A 25,827-nucleotide genomic window follows, 5' to 3' on the forward strand; every position below is an offset into this window, starting at 1 on the left:
GCTGCCCCCGCTGGCATGGGGACAGGACCCATGGGCAGGCAGAGCTGGTGCGTGGGGACAGGACCCATGGGCAGGCAGAGCTGCTGCATGGGGACAGGACCCATGGGCAGGCAGAGCTCCTGCTGCTGCCCCGAGTTGAGGGTTAGGGCTAAATTTAAGGCATAGGTATGTGAGTAATCTCTTTACGAGACAAAGAAAAAAGTTAAAATGGTACCAGTGCCAGTAGGGTCCGGCCATTGGGCGGTCCCACAACTTTTAGATAAGAATCAAACCAGATTGAGTAAATGGCAGAAGTCACCGCTCAAATATTATCTTCAACTAAAGACAAAGGAGGATTTTGGGGTGGGGGGGTCAGTTACATGAGGTTGCCAGACAGTAAACAACTTAAGTTCTTGCCTTCCCCATTAAGAGTTTCCAGAGATAAGGCCATCCCCCCTTCCTCCTGGCGCAGAGAGGGAGGCATGGAGATTTCCTTCACAAATGCAACTGTCTCTGATCAAAGGGCAAGCAAATTCCACTCCTCGGAGCCTGCTGCTTATCTGTAGTTTTAAAAGTAACCAGCCTAAAAATCCTCGTCATAAACCGTTTTAAAATTAAGCAGCCTAAAAATCCTCATCAAGTTTATCTGAATTAATCTGTGGGGGAAGTATATATTTGTATATAGAAATATGATATTTTTCTTCCCCAACGTTCTCTTCGTGAGTTCTTTGGACTTAGTTATTTTAAAGATTGGCACCTGAGCTAACGTCTGTTGCCAATCTTCTTTTGTTTCCTTCTTCTCCCCAGAGCCCCCCAGTACATAGTTGTATATTCTAGTTGTAGGTCCCTCTGGTTGTGGCATGTGGGATGCCACCTCAGCATGGCCTGATGAGTGGTGCCGTGTCCACGTCCCGGATCTGAACTGGCGAAACCCTGGGCTGCTGAAGTGGAGCTCGTGAACTTAACTGCTCAGCCACGGGGCCGGCCCCTGGGCTTTATTTTAATATGTATATACAGAGTTTACCCCCTTTGTATTAATATTAAATGTTAGCCCCTGGGAGAAAAATAAGAAAATGTTTAATAGTGTGCTTTTTGTTTATAAGTAATCTTAACCATTTGTGTTCACACATGTACTCATACTGTCACCAGCACTCCCTCCCCAAAAGTGGATTGTGGATATTAACTTTAAGTTGGAATGTAGTTCTATTAAAACAAAAGGCATACTCTTACTCAGTTAGTGATAGATCTGAGTATAAATCATTCTTTTCCTTCCTCCTAAAGGTAGCAAAAGAGAAAATTAACGGTCTGAGTTAATTACCAGCTAGTTAGTGTGGTGATTAGTTATATGGATGTTTGTTTTGCGACTTCCATGGAGGTGACTAGATTTAAAAATAAATTTGAAGGGTTATTCTCATCGTATGCAAGTAGTACTGAGTACTGACGGATGGAAATAAAACCTCAGTGTGTCTTCAGAGTCATAACATCATGCTCAGGACACCCCAGTGGTGTGGAGATGTAACTAAAGAATACCAAGTTACTGAAGGCCTTACTTTACTTTTCCAAGTATTCAGATGGTAAGGAGTTTTTCCTGCCTTGCCAAGAATAGGTTGATCCTCAACTGTAAACTGACCCTAAACCTTCACAGCATACAGACCTTGAAGAACATCACAAAACTGATGTGTATATTCGTTCAGAGAAGATGAACCTCCCTCCAGGGTTCCTCCTACACCAGCGCTGTATTTGAATTTGGAAAGAGCCTTGCATTGTTTAAAGGAAATTATTCATTTTGGGTGTTGATAGAACAATAGGTGCCTGAAGGCATTTGGGGCTGGACGTGTCTGGGTAGGTTGACTGACTAGTTTCCTGTGGTCAGGCTTTGTCTCTTTCTCTGAACTTGGTTCCTATCCTGACTGTGGAGGAATTAGAGGTGCAAATAAAGCCATGAAGAACCAGACTCCTGCTTCTTGCCATTTTCTTGTTCTTTTCTTTTTTTGTTGAGATATAATTGACATATCACATTGTGTATGTTTGAGGTGTGTAATGTGTTGATTTGATACATTAATATATTGTAATATGATTACCATGGTAACTTTAGCTAACACTGCTATCACGTCACATAACTATTGTTACGTTTTTGTGGTGAGAACATTTAAGATCTAGCCTCTTAGCAACTTTGAAGTATATAACACAATATTGTTGACGATAATCACTATGCTGTGCATTGGATCTCCAGAACTTATTCATCTCTAGTTAAAGTTGGAACCCTTTAACATCATCTCCCCAATTCCCCCACTCCCCAGCCCCTGATAACCACCATTCTACTCTCTGTTTCTATGAGTTTGGCTTTTTTATATTCCACATAGAAGTGATATCATGCAACTTTTGTCTTTCTCTGTCTCGCTTATCTCAGGTAGCATAATTCTCTCAAGGTCCATCCATGTTGCTGCAAATGGCAGGATTTCCTTCTTTCTAATGGCTGAATAATATTCTATTGTGTGTGTATATCTATATACCACATCTTTATCCATTCATCTATTGATGGATACTGAAGTTGTTTCCATATCTTGGCTATTGTGAATAATACTGCACTGAACCTGGAACTGCAGATATTTTTCAATATCCTGTTTTCATTTCCTTTGGATATATACCCAGAAGTGGGAATGCTGGATCATATGGTGGTTCTATTTTTAATTTTTTGAGGAACCTCCGTACTGTTTTCCATAGTGGCTGCACCAATTTACTTCCCACCAACAGTGCACAAGGGTTCCCTTTTCTCCACATCCTTGCCAACACATTCTCTCTTGGCATAGTGATGATAGCCATTCTAACAGGTGTGAGGTGATATCTCCTTGTAGTTTTTTACTGCTTTTTTTTTCTCCCCAGATCCCCCCAGTATATAGTTGTATATTTTAGTTGTGGGTCCCTCTAGTTATGGCACGTGGAACGCTGCCTCACCATGGCCTGATGAGTGGTGCCATGTCCGGTCCCAGGATCCGAACCGGTGAAACCCTGGGCCGCCAAAGCCGAGCGCGCGAACTTAACCACTCAGCCACAGGGCCGGCCCCCTCCTTGTAGTTTTGAGTTGCATTTCCCTGATGATTAGTGATGTTGAGCACCTTTTCATGTTCCTGTCAGCCATCTGTATGTCTTCTTTGGAATAATGCCTCTTCAATTCCTCTGCCTATTTTTTTTAATCTTCCTATTTTCCTGTAGAGTTTTAACCACTGTTTCTTAGAATCAGCCCCAGTTACTTTTCTGAGATCTTAATAGCGCTACTTCTAGTCAGACACTCATCTCTAGTCATTTCTTGTTTTTCCTTTGGTACCTGGCTCATGAGCTAAGGTGCACAGGTAATGTGAAACCGCACTTGAGTTTTTTTGTTTTTTAAAGAGGTTCTTTCCTCGTCATTGTACCCATTAATGTTGCCTCTTATTTCAGATTGAAATCACAAAAGATAGACGTGTTCTTCTTAAGAGAAAAAGAGGAAATCTGTAAGTATTTGTCCTTTAAAAATCTAAATTTGTAACTTTATCAGCTTTTGCAGAAAATTAAGTGACCATACTAACAGGCATCTTGACTCTTTTTATAGTGGAAAAACTCTGCCAGTATTTATGTTTGTGTTAAAAGGTCAATATTTGGAAAAGTAAAATTGGAAAACTTTTTACCCTGTACAACTTCTAAAATTTAAATCATCTGTCACTCATTTATAAAAGGGGAAGTGAAAATTAAAGTCTAAATAAAATCTTTTTCTTTGAATAATACCAAAAAATGGAGTCACAGATTGGAGTTCCAATTCTGACTACTGAGGCTTCCAGGCTGTGTGTCTTTGGCAAGCTATTTAACTTTACTTTCCCTCAATTTCCTCATCTGTAAAATGGGCTTAATCGTAAGCATCCAGTGAATGGTTAATTGTTATTGATGGAGTTAAATCTGTAGTACTGTATACTTTCCCCAATAAATTGAAATTTATTCTAGTCACTATTTCTCAAGCTGATTTAAATATGTATCTGATCTTCAAAAATGTAAGTATTAGCAGTATCCTTCGCTGAGGCACCTACCTAGACTATTGTAGGGGAGGAAGACATTTCCTCTACCCACTGTGGGTTCTTCTGGCTGGAGAACGAATTAAATTTACATGAGACAGAATAGCAGGAGAAAATTAAACAAAGCTTTATAACATGTATACATGGGAGAGGTCAGGCAAGCTGAGCAACTTGCCAAAATGGCTGAAGCCTCCACCTTAAATATCATCTTCAGCTAATGACAAAGGAGGATTTTGGGTGTAGAGGGGGAGTTATCATGGGAGATTACCAGACAAGTACAGTAAACAAATGCAGATTTAAGTCCTTGCCTTTGACATTAAGAGTTTCTAGAGATAAGGTCATCCCCTCTTCTTCCTGGTACAGAGAGGGAGACACCTTTACAGGTGGAGATTTCCTTTACAATGTAAATGTCTCTTAACAAAGAGTAAGTAAATCCTACTTCTCAGTTGCTTTCCTGTCTGCAGTTTATTAAAAGTAACTGGCCCCAAATAATCCTCTTGCCAAAGAGACATATCTTGGGGTGGCCAATTCCAGGCCCCCCACACTATAATATAGAATAAAAGAAATACAACAGAGCACTTAAAATTAGAATCATAGTGTTTAAGCCGTGGACCTTGAAAATTACCTAGTCCAGTAGCTCCCAAACATTGATTTTTAGCCCAGTGCTGGCCAATGCAGAGTTTTTACTGGCCCATGGTGAAGTGAGGAAAATAAGGACAACAGGACATGAGTTTTTTAAAGCTAAACTTTTTCCACTTAAAGGATTGCTTCTTATTATAAGATATATCCTTCTAATTTTGGGGAGTTAAACATGTTCTGTATTTTATGAAATGATGGTGGTAGGAAATGGTAATTCTTTTGGGTTTGTTTGTGGCCATACCTGGCAAAAAATTGGCAGCTGTGTCATTCCCCTCACCACCCTTCTTTCTTTTTGAAACTTTTGCTGGCTTGTGATATCTTAAAATCTGAATCCACTTCCTCATTTTACAAATGAGGAAACAGATGAAAGATTAATTTGTTCCTAGTCTCAGCTCAGCAAGCTGCTGAACCAGCATCAAAACCCTGTATATGATGCTGCCTCTCTCGTATTTCTGGTCTTCCTAGAATTGTTTTCACTATAATTGGCTATGAACTTGGAACAGAAGATCTGGTAGTTCTTATGTGCTAATAACTATTGTTGAATTCCAAGTATAAAAAAATTCGAAAGACTTAATGTTCTTGTATAGCTAAGTACTGAAGTCTACTGATTAGCCTGTGTTAGAAAAATCTTAAACATGGTCAAAAATTTTTGTCAGCGGACCAGAATTAGCTGTCTCTGAATTCAGCTACTTAGGCAGCATGCCCAACCCATGATTGACAAAGGAGGTAAGGTATCAATAAGGTTAAGGTTTCCTTTGGAAACTAGACTTGGGTGCCGTTGTGAAGGCAGTAGTTTTCAGGCTTCTATAGTTAACTTATTTATCCACAGAGAGTCTGTTTCTCTCTCTCTCTCTCCCCACTCATACACAAATACACCCCTACACACATAGATACACATTTATTGCAATTGGCCTGCAGCCCATCTAGATATGTAAGAGAAAAATGCTACCAAAGTGTAGTAGGAATTGCCAGAAACATTAGCAGGAACATCTGGCCAGTTGTGTTCAGGGGTTTACAGCCACTTTGGAGTGTCTGTGACACTTTTAGAGACACCTCTTCATTTGGCAAAGCTTTGCCTCGGCTTTCCCCAATATGCTTCAAAACAGAAATGCTTAATTTCCTTGTCTTTCTTGCCTCATTCACCTTGGTGAAGCATGTATGCATGGACCAGATAAACGAATGTGAAGAGAAAACAGAATGGAAAGTAGTCCCCACTCCTAGCATGGAGACATTAACTCTAGGAGTATTTTTCCATGGCTGCTTGTATTTGGCTTCACATGGCTTCCTTTAGTTAAGAATTCTTTCTGAAGTGTCAGACACACCCATAATGAAATGTTAAGACTAAACATGCATTTTGAATTATGTGCTGTCTTTGGAATATCTGTGCCTTCTCCTTTTTACTAGAGCTGATATTTGAGAGTTGACTGAATAGCCATAAGATTTCGGTCTGCAACAGATTTATCACTGTGTTCTTTTATTAGTCTTACTTATAAGGGATGTTTAATACTGAAGGGTAGAGTGAACTTTTCTTTTTTTAAATAACACCATGAGGGGGCCAGGCCAGTGGCACAGCAGTTAAGTTTGCACGTTCCACTTTGGTGGCCCAGGGTTCACTGGTTTGAATCCTGGGTGCGGACCTACACACTGCTTGTCAAACCATGCTGTGGCAGGCATCCCACATATAAAGACTTTACATATAAAGTAGAGGAAGATGCACACAGATGTTTGCTCAGGGCCAATCTTCCTCAGCAGAAAAGAGGAGGATTGGTGGCAGATGTTAGCTCAGGGCTAATCTTCCTCAAATAAATAAATAAATAAGTAAACCCCCATGATACAGTTTCACGTTATGGTGGGCAGGTAGCTGAACTGTAGTAACTTATTTGCCCATTTCGTAAGAAATGGTTTAAGACTACATTGCTGCATAGTTTTTAACATTATGAAGTACTGGAAACAACAGAAGCAAAAAACTAACCAATTAAACTGGTTCCTCCTCTATCAAATGTGGGAGGTAGATTGTGTGGCACAAAAAGTATAGTTGTAAAATTATCCCTGTAGGAAGTATTACTGCTGGTTACAGATATTTTTTGAACCTGCATCATGGTGGCAGCCCGCAGTTGTATTACTTTATTATAATAAATAGGTAAGAGGACAGAAGATATAGTCTGTATATTCCTCACTCTGCGAAACACATTTTTTATAACTGTAAATTAATTTTAAAGTTAGGCTCTATAACCCAATTATTTTTGATTAATTTATGTTAACATCAAAACCGTGTTCCCATTGGGATAAAATACCCAGTAAATGGAAGACCTTATGGACAAAATTAGTCTACACCATGATGCGGTGGGCCTTCTAATTCGGCAGCCAGGTTTTATCTACAGGGACCTGTAGCAGTTACTCTTTAGCAGCAGCTGTAGAATATTAATTGTCCTTGTGTTATCTGCTCCCCTTCAAAAACACCAAACCCTTTCTATTTCTCTCCAAATACATTCCTCCCAGAACTGAGTTTTTCTCCCTTTTTCATCATGTCTGATAAAGTTGGATTGTACATCCTGCTTTGTCAGTAGGTGCCACTTGTAGCATGATTTATCTTCAAAATTCCTTAAATGTACGCACTAGATTAAATTATATGCAGCCAAATCCGAACTTTCAAAAGCTACATATTTAAAAATCAAGTGTGTTGCGATCACTTATAATGAGGAATGGCTGTATAATTATACACAGCGTATGCAAAGTGTGTAGGCAGCAACACTGGCTCTTAGATCTCTTCATTTCGACACATGGATAGGATCCCAATTATGCCATCCTGTGACCTAGAAAATTATCTGACACCTGAGGCCTGCCAAGGATGTTCTTAAGGTCTTATGGGAGGGAACTTGTGCTAGAGATGAAAGAGCATCTTCAACATGGCAGCTCAGGTGCTTTCTTCGCTGGGAAAAGCTGGAAAGAGGCTGACAGGATGGCGACTTCAGGAGTTAATGCCTTTCCAGGTGATCAAATAAACAGGTTCAGTTAATCTTGTTAGAGACGCACCCAAAGAACAGTCATAGTTGTGAGACGCTGCTAGTCAAACTAGCTGGGCACAGGTGCAGTGTGTTAATGTGTTGGTATAGGGCATCTATGTATTCTCCCTAGGTTTTGGTTTTTGTTTTGCTTTTTCTCCGTTTTCAATATATTTATTGTAATTACTATATACTGGGTTTAAAGTTTGATTGTACAAGCTATTTCATGTTGATTAGATTGGTCTATCAATTTGAGGCAGATGAGACTTACAAGGGGCAGAGGGGTATATATATATTTCACATGATTATTCAGTCTTGCAGACTGGTAGCAAAAGATCCTTCTAGTTACTCTTAATCCCTTTTATTTTCTTAAAATGTTAACTTTTTAAAAGTTTTAATATTAAATTATATAGTTAATTATATTATAATATAACTCCTATAAAGTTTGATTTTTATTAACCAAATGCAACCATTCTTTAACATAGTATTTGAGCTTTCTCCTGTACGTTTTAAAGTTATTTGGAACATTTTAATTGTGTGTGAAAGGAAATAATGTTTTTATGAAAGCACTCCACCCCTTTACAAAAGTATCTTGGTGATGCAACATCTATGTAGAAATAGGATCCTTTAAAGTACAACAGGTTGTGCTTATCTGTTTAATCTAGGAACTTTTATAATTGTTTTCTGATTTAATGTCTAGTGGATACAGCTAGTCCTTTTCAGAAGGCAAATTATCACTTTTTTTGGTATTTAAATTACCCTTAAGTGATGTGTGTCTTGAAAATGTTATTTCTTAAAGTAGTACATCGTTAATTATTGATTTTCAAATTGATATTTTTTATATTTACATAAAGTTCAATGTCAGGCATAGGTGAAGTTCATTTGTCCCTACTGCGTGTGTCAGCTTGGCAGATGCATGGATCCTTGCTTGGTTTAGTCCATTTTCTAAAACTTTTGAAAAAAAAAATGTCTTGGCATTAATCAACTTCAGTTTATTAGTTTTTCTCTTTCATCCTGAAATTGATGTTGTGTCACATGCTTCTGGGGGAGATGGATTTCTTCTTTTCAATTCAGACTTTAATTAGTATGTAACCTGTGTTTACTTTGTGTAACTAGAGCTTAAAATATCACTAATGCTTTTTGTGTTTAATCTAACTATCTCAGTGTTTGAAGTAACTGGAATGAAATACTTAACATTAAACTTGACCTCAAAACAAAAAATAAAAGAAAATTGCATCTGATTTTTCACCAAAACTTCTAGGACTTACTAGATAACTGAGGGGCTTTTTTGGTTTTTCCCCTGTAAAATTGCCTTAGAATGTAGAATGTGGGACAGATCGGTGCTCAAAATTGTGGCCAGAATTTCTTCATACACAGTTTGTCACTTTTACTCATTTAGATTATGTCAGGATGACTAGGATCACAGACGATATAGCTAAAAGTATGGACTTTAAAATTAGATAGACCTGGGTCAAAATCCCTAGGTAACTGTGTTATCTTGGGCAAATTATTTATCTCTCTGAGACTGTTATGTCATCAGTAAAATGAGGGTACTACCTCAAAGGAGTTTTCTGAGGGATGAAATGAGATAATGTATCTAAAGGGCTGAGCACGGTGCCAAGCCCATAGTAAATGCTCACTCAATGGTTATTAATCTGATTCGCATATGAAAGGTTAACATCAACAGGAACAATAACCATCCCGTAACTGAAGATGACGCCCTGCCTTTTTCTGCCCGACATACAGATAGATGACTTGATTTCAAGGTGGGGCCACTCAGAGTTCATGTCCTGCTAATGATGGGACAATAGTGTCACTCTTCATACATTGAAGGACAGCGCACCCTTCTGTTTTCTAAGCAAAATATTAAGCCAGGTCAGCAGCTGAGAATGAGGACGAAGGAGAAGCATTGGTGGTCTGATGAGAGAGAACAACGAATGAAAACCAGGAGAGGAAGCCAATGAATGGAACAGTGTAGTCCAGTGTGGTTTCTGCACAGCATTGAAGTCCTACTTGAGGGAGAAATCATGGATTTAACCGGGGCCATTCAGCACAGTCAGGGCTTTCTCCAGCCAAATTCAGCTGCATGGATACAGGTGTAGTTTAGGTGGAGAAGTGGGTTTAACCAGGTTGTGGTTTAGCTAAGTACAACAAAGCACGCGAGAGAGGCGAGTTGGGAGTGTATTTCAGGGACTGAAATTATTGTCCAGGAAATTTAAGCTGATAAGATGAAGGATTCTCCCAACAAGACCATGAAGTAAATAACACAAGCAGTACTGCTGTTTTACACATGATGCCACTGATACAGAGCTTTAAAGGGAGAGGTCATATAACTTGTTCAAAGTCACACTTAACAGCAGACACTGAGGTTAGAAACCAGATCTCCTAATTTAGTTTAGCCCACTTACCACCCAGGATATCAGACTTTCTCCTCTTTAGAGAACATTTTCCCTTAATACAATAGCAGGGTGTTTAATCTTGAGTTGCCAAATCTTCATGTGCATGCGTCTCTTATAGTATAGCTGCATTCTAGTAAAATTGACTCTGAAATAATTCAATTTTGCCATTGACTTAGGTCATAAAAGTAGAGCAGCACTTTACACAGAAAGCATGAAAGCGTCTGCTACACTACTTGCTGTTTTTCAGATACATCCTGCGCTGTTCTGCCCCTGTCCATTCGCTCATCTGTTCATTCTCTCTTATAGGACTGTCCTCACTTCTCAATCTTTGTCACGTCATTTGGAAAACATAGCCATCTTTCACGCCTACCTCCAATACCCTGTTTTTTTCTGAAACCTTTCTTGATGGTTCTACTTCCTCCCTCATCTCTTTCCCCTCCCAAACTGGGTTCAGTTTTCCCCCTCTTTTGAACACCCTTAGCATTTTGCTCTGGCTGCTATTATGGGATTTATCATATTCTACCTTATATATTTGGGAACGGATGTCCCTGCCCTCTACCATACATATGAACACATACGCACGTGCACACACACATATAAAGGTTTGAGGGCATGTTATACTCATCTTTGTGTTAAGTGCTCAAAATTTACACGTAGTAGGTGTTCCAATCTTCTTTTTTTGAAATGAATTTATCAATAGACGTGAATGTAAGCCTGGAAAACCTTTGACATGGAAGGATTTTAAGATGATAGGCAAAACTGGGCAGAGGCTGGTAGTGTGCTTGAAAGAGCGCTGGGCTTGGGGCTGGGTCTCAGTTACAGCTTGCACTGTCACTCACTCACTTCTGTTTGAGAAGAGGGATCAGATATATAAGTGGTTCAAATATTTAGCTGAAATGGAGGTTCTGATGAGTCCCCTCAGGGCCTATCATAGCCTCCCCCACCAAAGCAGCTCTGCTTTTGGTCTTTTGCTTTTATCTATATTTGTGTTTTCAGGTCCAATTAAGATTTTATTCAAATGGGTGACTCCTGCCTCCCTCACCACCACCAGAGAGAATTTGAAAACCCCTTGACTAAATGATCTCTCCAATCTCTCCTCACTTGAATGTTCTTTGAGCTTTCCTACTATGTGCGGTGTGTGTGTGTATGTGTGTGTTTACATGTATGTGTCTTTATATTATGAGAATTAAGTAGAATACATTTTCCTACCTCCAAGGCTTAAGGCAAATATGTGTAAAAGATTAAGTATATGTAACAATATGAATGACTAAAACACATATAGTGCAGTTAATTCAACTAGATTATAAACCAAAAGCTGTCTTCTACTTCTTAAATATCTTCAGCCTCAAGTCTGACAGTTTTTCAATTGAGGGTGAGCTGGTGGCACTCACCCCTTAGGGGTGTTTTATCAATTTGAAGACTTTTTTTTTGTCTTCTAGTATTGTCCCTGAGAATTTATATGTTGAAATAAGTATTATTTTCTTTTGAATTAATTTCCTTTTGGTACTCCTTTATATTGCCAGTAAGGAATTATTTTTTAAAATTATGTATATAGGTAGGTTATCATCTGTGACTATCTTTTAAGGTTTATAAAGGAGTATTGCAAAATATTTATTATAAGAAAGAGGTGTTGGGTTTGATAGGGTTGAGAACTACTGGTTTCTGTTCTATACTTAGGTGCTTAGCTCTTTGGAAATGATGGTAATATAATCAAGGGTCAGGATGAGTGGTAGACATTTCAAGTGAGGTAGGAAATTAGAAAAAGGAAAGATTATTATGAATTTGGGTAGTCATGAAATGTCTGATGGAAGAGAGGCATGTTAGATGGAATCTTGCATGTTGACGGCTAGGCACTATGATAAACACCTGACATAACTTATCTTGAAGAAGTGGCTGACCAGACTTGTCAGAGAGACTGAAAAAGCAATTTTTAGGTAGAGTAAATCATGGAATTTAAAGTTGGAAAGGCCCCAGAAAATCATCTAGGCCAGAAATTCTTAGTTCAGGGTTGGTGTCATCCTTTAGGGTCATGGATGGATTTCGGGGAACTCATGAATCCCCTGAAATTGTGTACACCATTTTGCATATCTTTCTGAGGGGAATTGGGTTCATAGTTCTTTGGATTCTCAAAGGGGACCAGCACCTCTAAGAAGTTAAGGGTTGGTCTAGTCCGACCTGAAGCTCAGACGGATGGTTTTGCTCAAGCTTACAGATCCAGTTAGTGACAGAGATGGAGACTGAAACCCAGGTCATTGCACTTGTAGTTTCTTGCTCGTTTCACCACACTCAGTTGAAGACATGAACAAAAGCAGAGGCAGGATTAAGCCTCTTACAATTACACCATTTTATAGTAATTGGTGTAAAAACAAGCAGCTATTCTGAGATCAATGGTCTCTTTCCACAAGAGTTGCAGAAGGATGGGCTTCAATTTATCTCCTCAACGTGAACTATTATTTTAATTTTTATGGTTGAAATACACTGCCACTCACCAAAATGGCTTTATCAGCTGAAGGCAAGCTCCCTGAGACAGATTATTATCCCTGAGGTTGTTTCTGCAGTTCTTTTCTGGTCTGCAGTGGCCCCCAGTTTTCCGCCTAATCAAATCAAAACTACTTTGCCTGATTTGTCAGATCCTGTACTACTGTAGCCTGTTTAGCCAACGTGTACTCTACGCCCAAGTCAGGCTAGTGTCGTTATTATTGGTACTCCCTATTCTCCCACAATCCTTTTATTCCTACCTCTGTATCTTTCTTCATGTGGTTCCCTGCTTGGAATGTCCTCCCTTCTTTCTCCTTCATTTCCAGATCCCCAGCATAAGGTCCAGCTTAAGACTTATCTCCACAAAGCCTCCCCTAGTCACTCTTGGCCGTTTTGCACTGCCTCAGAACTCCTGTTGCATTTATTGCTTGTAGCACACACCATAGCACTCATGTACTTCTGCATGGCTTTTCACTGGAGATAATTCAGTGGTCACCTTGGGCGTGCGGTTCCAGAAAATCCAGGGTGGGACTCTGGACACCCTGCATCCCTGCTTCAGCCCGAGCAGTTCCACTTTAGTTGTATATATGGGCAATTTGCGTGAGTTTTTGTTTGAAGAAGTGGCTTATCTCCACCTCTTCACCCAAAAAAGTTTGAAAAATGCTGGATCTATCTTGTGAGCTGATTGCCTCATAAATCTTAACTTGTAATGGGCAAGGGCCAGGACTTTAGACTTAATACTACTTAATACTACTGCTCCCAGGCAACTGGTGCAATTTCGAGCACAAAGTGAACACTTAGGAAATGATTTTATGATTCTATTGCTCCAGTTTTGGGGCTAGCAGATAGTGAATAGCATTACCTCAGAAATTTACCTTAATGAACAACTCAGAGTAATATTTCTGGGTTGATCTTTGAGAAATAAACCTAAATTGGTTGGGTTTTTTCCCTTTTGGATACAAAACCAGATCCTATTTCAAGCTGTCTGATTTACATGTACATATTTAAGAGAAACCTCATTATTGGCATTCCCTACTCTCCCAGAGTTCAGCCAAACTTAAATATCATATTCATGCATTCATGTAAGCATTAAAGCAGTGTTACTCAGTGGACTTACAGAGTGATGTGCAGAATACCAGTATACCTGAAAACCTAGAAAAACCCAAATTCAGAAGTTTATGGCAATGATGATTAAAAGTGGAAAATGCCAGTCTTTCATACCAGTTATTTCAGCTATCTGTATTGAATCAATTATATAAACTAATAAAGACCTGCATATTTAAATCAATGGTGCTATCAACTTGTTAATACTTTTTTGTTTTGTTTTTTTTTCCTGCTCTCTGCCTGGTTCATTGTCTTCACCTACAGGTATACTTAATTGTCGGCTTCCAAAGATTACTAACTTTTATCTGTATCATTAAAATTGAACTGCCTTGGCTATTCTGCTACTCTTACTGCTGCTTCCATTATTGCCTTCTTCAGCAAAATAAGGCTTTCCGAAGCCAAAGAATAACAAGAAATAAACACCATTTTAGAAGCCTTGCCACTATGAAACTTAAGCTAAATGTGCTCACCATTATTTTGCTGCCTATCCACTTGTTAATAACAATATATAGTGCCCTTATATTTATTCCATGGTATTTTCTTACCAACGCCAAGAAGAAAAACGCTATGGCAAAGAGAATAAAAGCTAAGCCCACTTCAGACAAACCTGGAAGTCCATATCGCTCTGTCACGCACTTCGACTCGCTAGCTGTCATAGACATCCCTGGAGCAGACACTCTGGATAAATTATTTGATCATGCTGTATCCAAGTTTGGGAAGAAGGACAGCCTTGGGACCAGGGAAATCCTAAGTGAAGAAAATGAAATGCAGCCAAATGGAAAGGTTTTTAAGAAGGTAAAGCATTGTTGTGCTTTTTATATTTTTTTAAAGGGGAAGGTACATTTTACTTTATCATAAATCAAGTTCATTTTAAATATGCTGGCATTCTGTTATAGGGCTGGGTGACTATTCTCAGATGGTGCTCAAACTTCTGCATATTCACTTAAGGGCAGTTTGAGGCCTACACTTTGAATGGTGTTTTAATTGCTTGTTGACTAAATATACTAATATTAGAGACTGTCTCACTTTAACAGTTGATTCTTGGGAATTATAAATGGATGAACTATCTCGAAGTGAACCAGAGAGTGAATAACTTTGGTAGTGGACTCACTGCATTGGGACTAAAACCAAAGAGCACTATTGCCATTTTCTGTGAGACCAGGGCCGAGTGGATGATTGCGGCGCAGACCTGCTTTAAGTACAACTTTCCTCGTAAGTGCTTTGTGGTTTTTGAGGGGGAGGGAGGGCTTTGCTTACATGTGAAATTGTCCTGAAATCCTCTAGTTTTCAAAGTAGGTGTTCTTTAGTCACTTGTGTGCCTAAATAATGTCCATAGAACGATATGTAATGTTGTAGTTAAAAGACATCTGATAACTCCTGTTAAAGATAGTAATTTCTAAGAGCTGGTGTGAGAATTGGCAGCTTAATGGATAGAATTTAGAATTTTACTTTTCAACTGGAAGTTAATCGTACCTGAAAGATTTGGGGTTTGGGGGTATTTTTTAGGAAGTAACACAAAAAATGATTAAAACGGGCCGGCCCGGTGGTACAGCGGTTATGTTCGCACATTCCACTTCTCTGTGGCCTGGGGTTCGCCAGTTCGGATCCCGGGTGCGGACACAGCACCGCTTGGCAAAAGCCATGCTGTGGTAGGCGTCCCACGTATAAAGTAGAGGAAGATGGGCACAGATGTTAGCTCAGGGCCAGTCTTCCTCAGCAAAAAGAGAAGGATTGGCAGCAGTTAGCTCAGGGCTAATCTTCCTTGAAAAAAAATGATTAAAACAACAACAAAATCATTGCTTAGGATAATTGTAATTCATTGCTTCACTTCGAGGCTTCTTATTTGACTTATTTCATTTTACATGTGAAATAAGCCCATGACAGCTTGAACTGGCATTAGATATGTTGGCCAGAAAGTAAAATTGGGTGTATTTCTGACTCTTTAGCATTTGTTTTTGCCATTGTACAGGAAATGATTTTTAAAAATTAACAGTTCAGAACAGTGCCTGTCACGTACTAAGCACTCACTGCTTTGCTGAATGAAATAGACCATTGTAGGTGTAGTATAGCAATCAAGAGTTTGCATCTCAAACAACAAATGGATAATATGAAAATGCTCCCCTGTGAACCCTTTGCCCAACTTCAACAATCAACAGCTCGTAAAAAGTGGCTGTTCTTAACCTTGTTGCTCTTTTGGTTACCAGCCTAGAACTGAATTTCCAAGTCTGATCTAAGTTTAGCAATTGTCTTTTGATTCTAACTGATCTCGGTTTCAGTTTATATTTTCTTTGTCTGGTAGCTCCTAGAGAGTAGATCTTCTTGGCTCCTCCAGTTACGACTTGGAGGTCACCAATCAGCTTGGACATTGGACCCGCTAAAAAAGCTTCTTGGAAGGAGTAAGAACGTGATTCATGGCTGATCTGACTTGAGATCCTCAGAATTTGAGGATTACCAAGGTCCTGTCGCTTCTTTGGTGCTGTGACCAATGAAAGTGTGTGTCACAGGGGTGGCCTAGCTGAGACAGCTCTGGCCTGAATTGAGAGTTCAGCCGGAACCTATTGGCCTTGAGAATCTTAATTGACTAATTTTTGGCCAGTTGTGGCACTGCCAGTATTTCTAGGTTTCTTCAGGTTTAGAAAGTTAGAATCCTGAGAATTTGTAAGAAAAATTTTGGGCTACCAGGAAGTTTGAGGCAAGGTTGAAGGGTAATAGCGGAGGCTATGAAATCCAATTATAAAATGTCTTTGCATCTGTGAGTGTACCTATCCTTTAAGACTGACTTAAATAATCTATCTAATGAATGGTTGCCATTTGACTTTTGTCTCTTTTTTATTATGTAGTTGTGACTTTATATGCCACACTTGGCAAAGATGCTGTAGTTCATGGGTTAAATGAATCTGAGGCTACCTATCTGATTACTAGTGTTGAACTTCTGGAAAGTAAACTTAAGGTAAATATGAAATTTTCTTTTTATTCGTGGTACTGTTATCTGCCAGGACAGGAAAATGTTCAATAATTGAGTTTATTGCAGGCCCATATATAATAGCTGGATTTTCTTTCTGCTCAATAGGATGCGTTGTTAGATGTCAGTTATGTTAAACATATCATTTATGTGGACAACAAGACTATCAATAAAGCAGAATACCCTGAAGGATTTGAGATTCACAGCATGCAATCAGTGGAAGAGTTGGGATCCAAGCCAGAAAACTGTAAGTAGGGCAGTTAAAACAAATTGATTCATCTATTCAAGGGTTGTTATTTCAGTAGGTTAGGAAAAGAAGTGATGTGAGGGAAGACTTTGACGTTCTTTGATTTAAAAAAGTTTAAAAATGTTTGAAAACTATCAAGACCATATATGATTAAGGTTTTCCCTCGCTTTCTCTTCTCTTTTAAAATTCACTAAATAGTAGAGATGTACTCAGTGGCTCAGACTTGATGGCAGTTGCTGCCAGATTTTCTTTTTTCAGGTAACCTACTATAATCTTCTAATTTGGACCTCACAGAAGGAAAAGATCTCAGGCCTTCCATTCAGTAAACTATTTTTTTTAATGCTAAATACTAGTGATCTTAATGATGTCTCAGAGGATGCAAAGCTGTTTGCCAAGATTCATGCTAGAATTTATTCTACCACTGAGGTGGTAGTTGGTATTTCATTTGAAACAAGTAAATGTGCCTTGTAGCAAAATGTCTGTTGGTCATCAGGACAGGTATTTATTCCATTTAAATAATTTTTTTCTCATGTTTAATGTGAAGGTCACAATATTCTACTAGATGAGGAAGATTTCATCTTGGCAGGAGGAGATGTAGCTTGAAGCTCTGTTTAGCTTCTGAATGTTTGACCATTAGAGACTGAACACATGTAGCAATAACAGGGGTAGATTATAGCTCTCTACCCTGTGTGAGAATGGCGAAGAGGCTGAAATTTTACCCTACTTGCAAGCAAACAAGTGAGCCTGCCACAGTTTCTTGGAGACACAAGACTCCTGGTTCAGAGGTGAAGGACAGTCTTTTACTCACAACAATGGCCCTAGCCAGAGTATGAGCATTTGTGTTGCTTCCCTACACCCCAGTTTCTACAGGGCAATGCAAAGAGGCTTAGATGACACCTGCACACAGTGCGTTGTGTTATAGGAGAGGAACTCTGAGTTTAGGGAATCTGAATCTTTCTTAATGGTCAATAAGCATGCCTGCCCTTTGCCCTGGAGAGAGAGATGATCTTTATTGTACTGCACAGTAAGCATGCCTGCTACATTATCTTTGTCTTCCAAGGCTGTTGACTGTGCAAACAACCTTGAAAAGATAGTCCAGAACAAAGTCAGTCCCTCTGTTCACAAGATGTGCAAAAACTTGAGACTCATGCAAAATTGTCTTTCAACACCAGGTTGACCCTGCAAGACTGGGGTAAACTTGACTAGGAAGTCCTGATCGATAGGGATCTTTTTCCAATTCTGCTGGTTCACCGAAGGATGCAAAACTGTGGGAGTGTTGGTCCTCATAATTTTGTGTGAGCAATAGCTTGGTAGACCACATATCTCACCTAGTTCCACTCGTCTCTACACTGGATAAGACACATATATTTTTTGTGATACTTTCCCTTTGTAGACAATTGTTACGAAGTGAATTGTCACACCGGATGCTTAGACTGAAAAGAGCTTAACATAGTCTACTGCTGCTGCTGATTTAGTCATCAGAGGAAGGATGCAGTTCCTATTTGCTTGGTGTATAAACTTGTGACAATAGATATCTTTAAGGAACATTAGTATTATCCAATTTAAGCATAACTTTATCTTTGGTTATTTCAGTGGTAAATCACACTGTTTAAAACTTCTATTTTAACTGCCATATAAAAATGTAATTCATTTTTGTAAACTGATTTTTTAAAAAAACAGTTTATTTTGTAGAGCAATTTTAGATTCACAGCAAAATTGCGGGGAAGGTATGGAGATTTCCCATATACCCACTGCCCCTATGCACACACTGCCTCCCCCACTATCAACATCCCCCACCAGAGTGGTCCCTTTGTTACAATTGATGAACCTACACTGACACATCATAATCACTCAAAGTGTGTAGTTAACATTAGGAATCACTGTTGGTTTGTACATTCTATGAGTTTGGACAAATGTGTGATGACACGTATTCACCATTATAGTATCGTCTGGAATATAAACTGATTTTTTGAAATCCAACAATCTTGTTAAACTTTTATTCAATTCTGATAATATATCTGTGGATTCTATCCATTTTGGTATATTCTGGGAAGGAAAGGAGGTTACTAGATTAGCACGGTGACGCTGTCTTGAAGTGGAAGCCCCAGTGTGCTGTTTAAAACTTAGTGTGTTAGAATTTTAGAGTTGAAGCCACCTTAATGATCAAGTCAACAACAACCACAATAATAACAAAGGGACACAAGGAAACTCAGGAGGTGCTGGATATGTCTATTTACCCTGATCGTGGTGATGGTATCACAGCTGTTTGCATATGTTCAAATCATCAAATTGTATACATTAAATATGAGTAGTTTTTTTGTATGTCAATTATATCTCAATAAAGCTATTTAAGAAAACATAGGAACGGTTTGTATACACATTATCTCTTGTAAGTAGCACTGTTGTCTGTCCTACCGAGATGAGATAAATTAACAGCAAGAAGCAAATTTATGTCACATTAAAAATTTTAAATATTGACATACACAGTGTTTGTTTAGAGCACATATAGGCACTTAATAAATGGGGCGTTGTAATTTCACTCAACTGTTTGTTTAGTTAGTATTGTGAAATGACAAACAAGTTATGTCTGTAGTAGCAATTGTCTATTAATAGGCTAGAAGATACTTTCAAGTAACAACATTTGCAGTTTTTCTACTTCTTTTCTTGTTCCCTATGTATGACTGTTCTAATTATATTTATTGAAATGTAATTTGTTGTCTGTTTAATCTAAAAACTTTAAGCTCATATGTTACGTCTTTTTCATTTAGTTTTTCCAGTAATTCATTTTTACTTTATTTTACAAAAGCATCCATCCATAAATTAATAGGGGAAAAAAAGGTCCTCACAACAGATAGTTCGAGAAGCATTGCCTCTAGCCCACAGGTTGTCTGTTTCTCTAAATAAAGTTGGATTGGAACACAGTCACACCTGTTTGTTTAGCAGTTGTCTCTGGCTCCTTTCACTCTGCAACAGCAAAGTTGGGTAATTTTGACAGAGACCATATATCTCTTAAAGCCTAAAGGATTTACTCTCTGGAAAATATCTTTGCAAAAAAATGTCTGCCAACCCCTGCTCAAGATGGCTGAGTATAGTCTAATGGTAAGACCTCTCTATTTTCCTCCCCCAATCATTCCGTGAGCCAAGACAGCACTGGGGCTCAGGGCCTTTAAGATCAAACTTTCCTACCTTCAGACAGTGGGCTAGAAGAAGTGAAGTCTAGATACCATTTAGGTATTACCTTTGATAGGGAATGAAAGGTATGTAAACCCCTCTACATGGTCTCTGTCTCTTGGTATCCTAAAATTTCTGTCTAATTTTGACTAAAAAGAATCAAAGTATGCTCTGATGCAGATAGGGGAAGAAGCACTAAATCTGGAAGACCCCAAAGAATCCTCAAGCCAGATACATAACAAGTATTCCAAGTGCAAGGAGTGAGAGCGAGAGAGAGAGAGAGAGAGAGTGTGTGGGTAGCAGAGAGAGGGAGAGGAAGGATGTTTTGCTATAATTTTATCTAACTGTACTCTGAAAAAAGTGATTTCCTATGTCGATTTCAGGACAGTCAAAACAGTAGAAAAGGTAATTTTGGTTTGATGTCCTTTGGATTTTACTTGCTACTTGGAATCTAATCTTAAAATAATATGTTCGTGTATAATGGTTATCTAATTCAATGTCCATGATTGAATTATTTTAAAATAAAATGATTTTGTAAAAACTTTGCAAAAATCAAGTCCAGTGGTTTTCGATCAGGGGTGTGTATGAGAGTCACTTGTGGAGCCTTTGATCCATCCCAGACATAGAGAATCAGAGATTTCAGAACTAGGATCCAGACACAGTATTTTATTTAAGCTCTGCAGGTGATTCTCATGCTCACCAGTGGTCAAGAACCACAATCTAGTCCAACTGACTCATTTTAGAGAGGAGAACACTGAGGCCTGAGAGGCTTACACACGATCCTCTCATCTTCCTGATTTTCCAACGTCCTGGAAATCCTCCCACAATACTGCTCTGTGTACAACACTGTGGAGACGCACGAGCAGACAGGGATTAGGCTACACATCCAGAAAACGGGCCAAATTGAGTTTGAAATTCTGACTGCATTTAACTAGAATTTGATAACTGCTTTTCTTTTGATTATCAATAGACCATTTGTTTTCAGTCGTCTATCATTATGCAAAAATCTGAATATCATCTCTTTGTTTAGCAATTTAACTTTCAGACTGAGGAAAATGTGCTTTTTCATTCATTTAGCGAGCGTTCCTCCAAATAGACCAGCGCCTTCGGACATGGCTATCGTCATGTACACCAGTGGCTCCACTGGCCGCCCCAAGGGAGTGATGATGCATCACAGCAATTTGATAGCTGGCATGACAGGCCAGTGTGAGAGAATTCCCGGGCTGGGGTAAGAGGAGATTATTCAACTTTCTTCTTAGAAATTAGAACATGCTTGCCATTCTCTAAACTCAATCTATATTAAAATGATAAGGTTATTCACATTTGTAATTTACATTGCCTTTTTAAGAATGACTAAAATGTTTCTCTGATTTTGTTTTAGACCAAAGGACACATACATTGGCTACTTGCCTTTGGCTCACGTACTAGAATTGACCGCAGAGATATCTTGCTTTACCTATGGCTGTAGGATTGGATATTCTTCTCCACTTACTCTCTCTGACCAGGTGACAAGCTTTTCAGTATATTGGCATGATCATATAAAGTTACAGTGTTTGACTGAGAACGTGTTACTAAAACATGAGATATTTTAATTCAGCTAAAAGTTTTTCCTTGACTTCAAAATGTAGCTGTAGTAAATAACCTTGTGGATTTGTTAGCATTGATTTATCTACGTATTTTCACATTATTTTGGCATTAATAATTACTTTTATCTTATATTTCTCTATTAGGTTTTTATTTTGCAGAGCTAGGATAGAGAATAGAGAATATAAATACACTGAGCCTTTTTGATATGGTATCCACAAACATTGGTGGGTTTTTTGGGAGATGTGGCGGTACAATTTTGGCCCAGTTTTGCTGTGAGTTTTCTTTAGAGCTGTGCCGTCCAATACAGTAGCTACTAGCCATGTATTGAAATTCGGATTAATTAAAATTAAATAAGAAAAATTCTGTTTTTCAGTTGCTCTAGTCACATTTCCAGTTCTCAGTAGCTACGTGTGACTAGTGGCTACCATATTAGACAACACAGATACCAAACATTTCCATCATTGCAGGAAGTTCTATTGCATAGCACTGCAGCATGTCCAAAGGCAGCCCTCAGCTTTCCACCGAGTCAGGGTTCAGTCCCTTCTCCCTGTTCTTCATAGCAGGAAGCCCAACAATGGGTAGGGTAACTCATGTATTTTAAGCCCATTCAAAATTGCACATCTAATACGTACCGTCGACAGTTCTGTTTAAATTCTTCTTTGGAATGGTTGTTATAGAAAAGCTTCAGCCAGAGGTTGGGACAAAAGAGCTTCTAAGGCAGCTGTGGGGTTGAGAATGCTCAAAGAAACTGAGTCTAGGTAGGAATGACTTCACTCTCTGTGTGGCTTCTGCCACGCCGATCACTGGAGGGCCAGCTGTTATTTTTCAGAACCCCACGCGATCCTACCTTTTATTTGAGAGGCTTGATGGAGCATGCATTTGGTAAAAAGATGTGCCCTTGGTGCTTATAGTTAGAAATTGTAATACTTTTTCTGTTTTTATAGAACTATCATTTTAGAGAGAGGTTAGGTAGGTTGTATAATATTAAGATAAAAATGTTAAGTAGATATTTTTGGATTTATTTGAGATTCCAACCATCTTTTGTTTTGGGGTATATAACTTAAAGTTCACAAAGCTCAAGTATACTGGTTGACGAAATTTGATAAACACATGCATGTATAGACTTCTATGATCATCATCTGGATCAAGAAAAAAGGAACATTTCCTGTACCCCAGAATGTCCTGTGTGTCCCTTTATCGTCCCCGAGGATAATCCAACCAGCTTTTTAAGTGGCTTTTCTATGAGAAAATATTTTGTGTTCTAGTCAGCTATCTACCTGTACTTGCAGGAGCACAACCTGTTTGTCAGATGGAGAGCTGCTGTATTTAACCATACCACTCAGCTAAAAGTTGATATTTAAAATCTGCTAGCATAGTAATGCAGAGAATAAGTAAACTGTCAAATAAACTAATAAACAGGACTTGCTCTAGTAAAGTCAAAATAGACCTATGAATAAGACTGAGGCTTAAATTATAGAACAATTTTTAGAAAAATCTGCGATGATTACATTTTGATGCAATGTACTGGGTTTTTCTTATGTTTAGAGATGTTCTCAACATGTGAAAAATCTTTCAGTGAGCTTTGAGTGTGATTTTTTTCGCCTCTTGGGGAAGTTCAGCAGCCACAGACTGGCAATGCTTGCTTTCACTGCCTTTCTGAAAACAATAGCCTCAGTGTGCGGAAGGGGCAGTTGGAGTCTCTTGCTGGTCTGACTTTATTCGTGCCGTCTCTTAGGCCAAGTAGTACATTAGAAGCCTGTTACAAAACTGTCAGGGACATTCACACCTACCTTTTTAATAAACTTTATTATAAAAAGAGTCTCGATCTGAGTAGGAATCCAAACCCCAGGAATTTCCCTCATATAAGAAATCAGAAAAAGGGGGGAAAAACCAGGGGCACCACACTGGAAGTCAGCAGATGATACCGATGTTGTCATAACTAGAGTTAGTGTGATCATAATAAAGACAAGAACTGAAATATTAGTAAGAATAATAAAGAAAGCAAGTAAGGGCTCCTTGTGGCTGCTGCTACCCTGGAACCACTTTCTATAGCAAAACGTGGTCAGCAGCACGTGGAGGGCAGCTCCGACTTGAAGGACATAGGAGCCCATCTTTCTCTCTGCAGAGCAGCCCTCCCCGGTGTGCAGTGTGCATGTGCAGGTGTAGGTTTCCACTTGCAAATGTGCACACACATGCACATACATAAAGCACAAGGAGTTATTTTATTTCCTTTATCCATCTTTAAAAAAAGTAGAATAAAAGCAATTGAGTTCTCCCAGCAGAATCTTCTCTGTGACATTGCTGGTGGTTCTGGTGGATCACACTGCTTCTTAAGGTTGAGTTTCTTCTTGCCTGTGTTAGCCAAGGCTAGCACGTGATACATCTGAACTTACAGACTAATGAACTGCATTGTAGCAGATTCTTATTTTTATCTACCTTTTTCAGTGAGCGACTTTATCAATTTTTCTACCTACTGGTCTGACATGTGAAATCCCGAGTAGCACTTATGCATATAAGAAAGAAAGGAAGAAGAAATATATACACGTTTATGTATATATGTGCGTATCCCCACATGGTCACCTGGCAGTGTCTTCAGTGTTCTATCAATCAAAATGTTATCCAGTTAGTATTTCTATGTGATGTTAATTGACAGTCATAGTGGTGACTTTGAGGTGTGCCTTTGGCTTTTGGCTAATCAGCAAAAGTTAAAATTATCTTCAGTTTTGTTTCACTGTTCAATCTACCTTCGTTGAGGATTTTCTTTCTTTTTTTTTTTAATGGATGGTCTGTGCTATGTTTGATATGTTATTAATAAGAATGCTCAATTTACCAAAATATCCCATTCTCCTTTATTCTCCTTTATTCTGGATCAGAGTTTCTCCTCTAAGGAAGGCTTAAATGTGCTGGAAGAAACATTCTTTAGGGCAAAGCACTAAAGCAGTTACCCTTCAGACTTATAGGCTATGATAGTTGTAACAGATAGCAGAGCAGTAGATCACATTCCACGTGTAAATTTCTGTCTTTGTTATTGTTAATTGACTTATAGCAATTTTTGCTAAGTTTGGTTTCCCTGATCCTATTTACTTTTTTTTACAAAATGTAGTCCAGCAAAATTAAAAAAGGAAGCAAAGGAGACTGCACTGTACTGAAGCCTACACTCATGGCCGCTGTTCCGGTGAGTACAGAGTATAAATGTCATTAACTGCGTGGCCTTGAACTTTTTAAAAACTAATGCTCTTAGATATTTGTGTCCATTTTAAAATAATTTTATTGTGGCCAGCCCGTGGCCAAGTGATTGAGTTCGCGTGCTCCACTTTGGCAGCTCAGGGTTGCACTGGTTCAGATCCTGGGTGCGGACATGGCACTGCTCATCAAGCCACGCTGAGGTGGCGTCCCACACGCCACAACTAGAAGGACCCGCAACTAAGATATGCAATTATGTACTGGGGGCCTTTGGCGAGAAGAGGAAGAAGGAAAAAAAAAGATTGGTAACAGATGTTAGCTCAGGGCCAATCTTAAAAAAAAAAAAATTTACTTTGATGAAATTATGGCCAATGTGTTCCTTCAAGCCTTAGATAAGTGTTGAGAAAGATGAAATGGCAGATTTCTGAAATGTGTGCCTATTAGTGTTTGCTGATACTTGAAAATTAGATGATAAAAGTCATCTAGTTCAGGGGCTGGCCCTGTGGCCAAGTGGTTAAGTTTACGTGCTCGGCTTCAGTGGCCCAGGATTTCGCCGGTTTGGATCCTGGGTTTGGACCTAGTACCACTCATCAAGCCCTGCTGAGGTGGCATCCCACATAGCACAACCTGAAGGACCCACAACCAGAATATATAACTATGTACTGGTGGGATTTGGGGAGAAAGAAAGAGGGGAAAAAAAAGAAGATTGGCAACAGATGGTAGCTCAGGTGCCAATCTTAAAAAAAATTAAAAAAGAAAATCACCTAGTTCAAATTACTTAATGCAAGAATTGGTCATAATATTTTAAAGGTAGAATATCCTGTAAAGATCATTTTGTTTAATCACTGAATTTAAAAAATGAGGACACCTAGGCTATCATCCTAGAGAGCTGAGCCAGCCTATCCAGGGTTTTGGAGCTGGTTAGTGACAGAGCTGAGTCTAGAATCCAAGCCTCCTGACTCTCTTATGGTGATTAAGAAAACTGTCATTTGAGAGAGCTCCCAAAGGAAAAAAGGCTTAATTCTAGGTATTC

The 25,827-nt window shown here is 38.9% G+C and overlaps 1 protein-coding gene across 8 annotated transcripts in view; it reads left to right on the plus strand.

Annotated features, from left to right (window-relative positions):
- ACSL4 (acyl-CoA synthetase long chain family member 4) overlaps window positions 1-25,827 on the plus strand; it is an 89,710-nt gene that overhangs the window by 33,301 nt on the left and 30,582 nt on the right. For 2 of the 8 annotated variants that reach the window (XM_046673076.1, XM_046673079.1), the window contains exons 2-9: window positions 3,418-3,470; window positions 14,203-14,439; window positions 14,679-14,856; window positions 16,485-16,594; window positions 16,715-16,853; window positions 21,102-21,252; window positions 21,406-21,529; window positions 24,715-24,786. In XM_046673076.1, the coding sequence (XP_046529032.1) occupies window positions 14,212-14,439; window positions 14,679-14,856; window positions 16,485-16,594; window positions 16,715-16,853; window positions 21,102-21,252; window positions 21,406-21,529; window positions 24,715-24,786 (1,002 nt within the window). In that variant the 5' untranslated portion in view covers window positions 3,418-3,470; window positions 14,203-14,211. Of the gene's footprint in view, window positions 1-3,417; window positions 3,471-7,545; window positions 7,652-13,908; window positions 14,440-14,678; window positions 14,857-16,484; window positions 16,595-16,714; window positions 16,854-21,101; window positions 21,253-21,405; window positions 21,530-24,714; window positions 24,787-25,827 lie in introns of those variants that run through there. The other 6 variants (XM_046673075.1, XM_046673077.1, XM_046673071.1 and 3 more) reach the window with 5 other exon arrangements.

Source organism: Equus quagga, chromosome 10, assembly GCF_021613505.1.
Source record: "Equus quagga isolate Etosha38 chromosome 10, UCLA_HA_Equagga_1.0, whole genome shotgun sequence".
Lineage (NCBI taxonomy): Eukaryota > Metazoa > Chordata > Mammalia > Perissodactyla > Equidae > Equus > Equus quagga.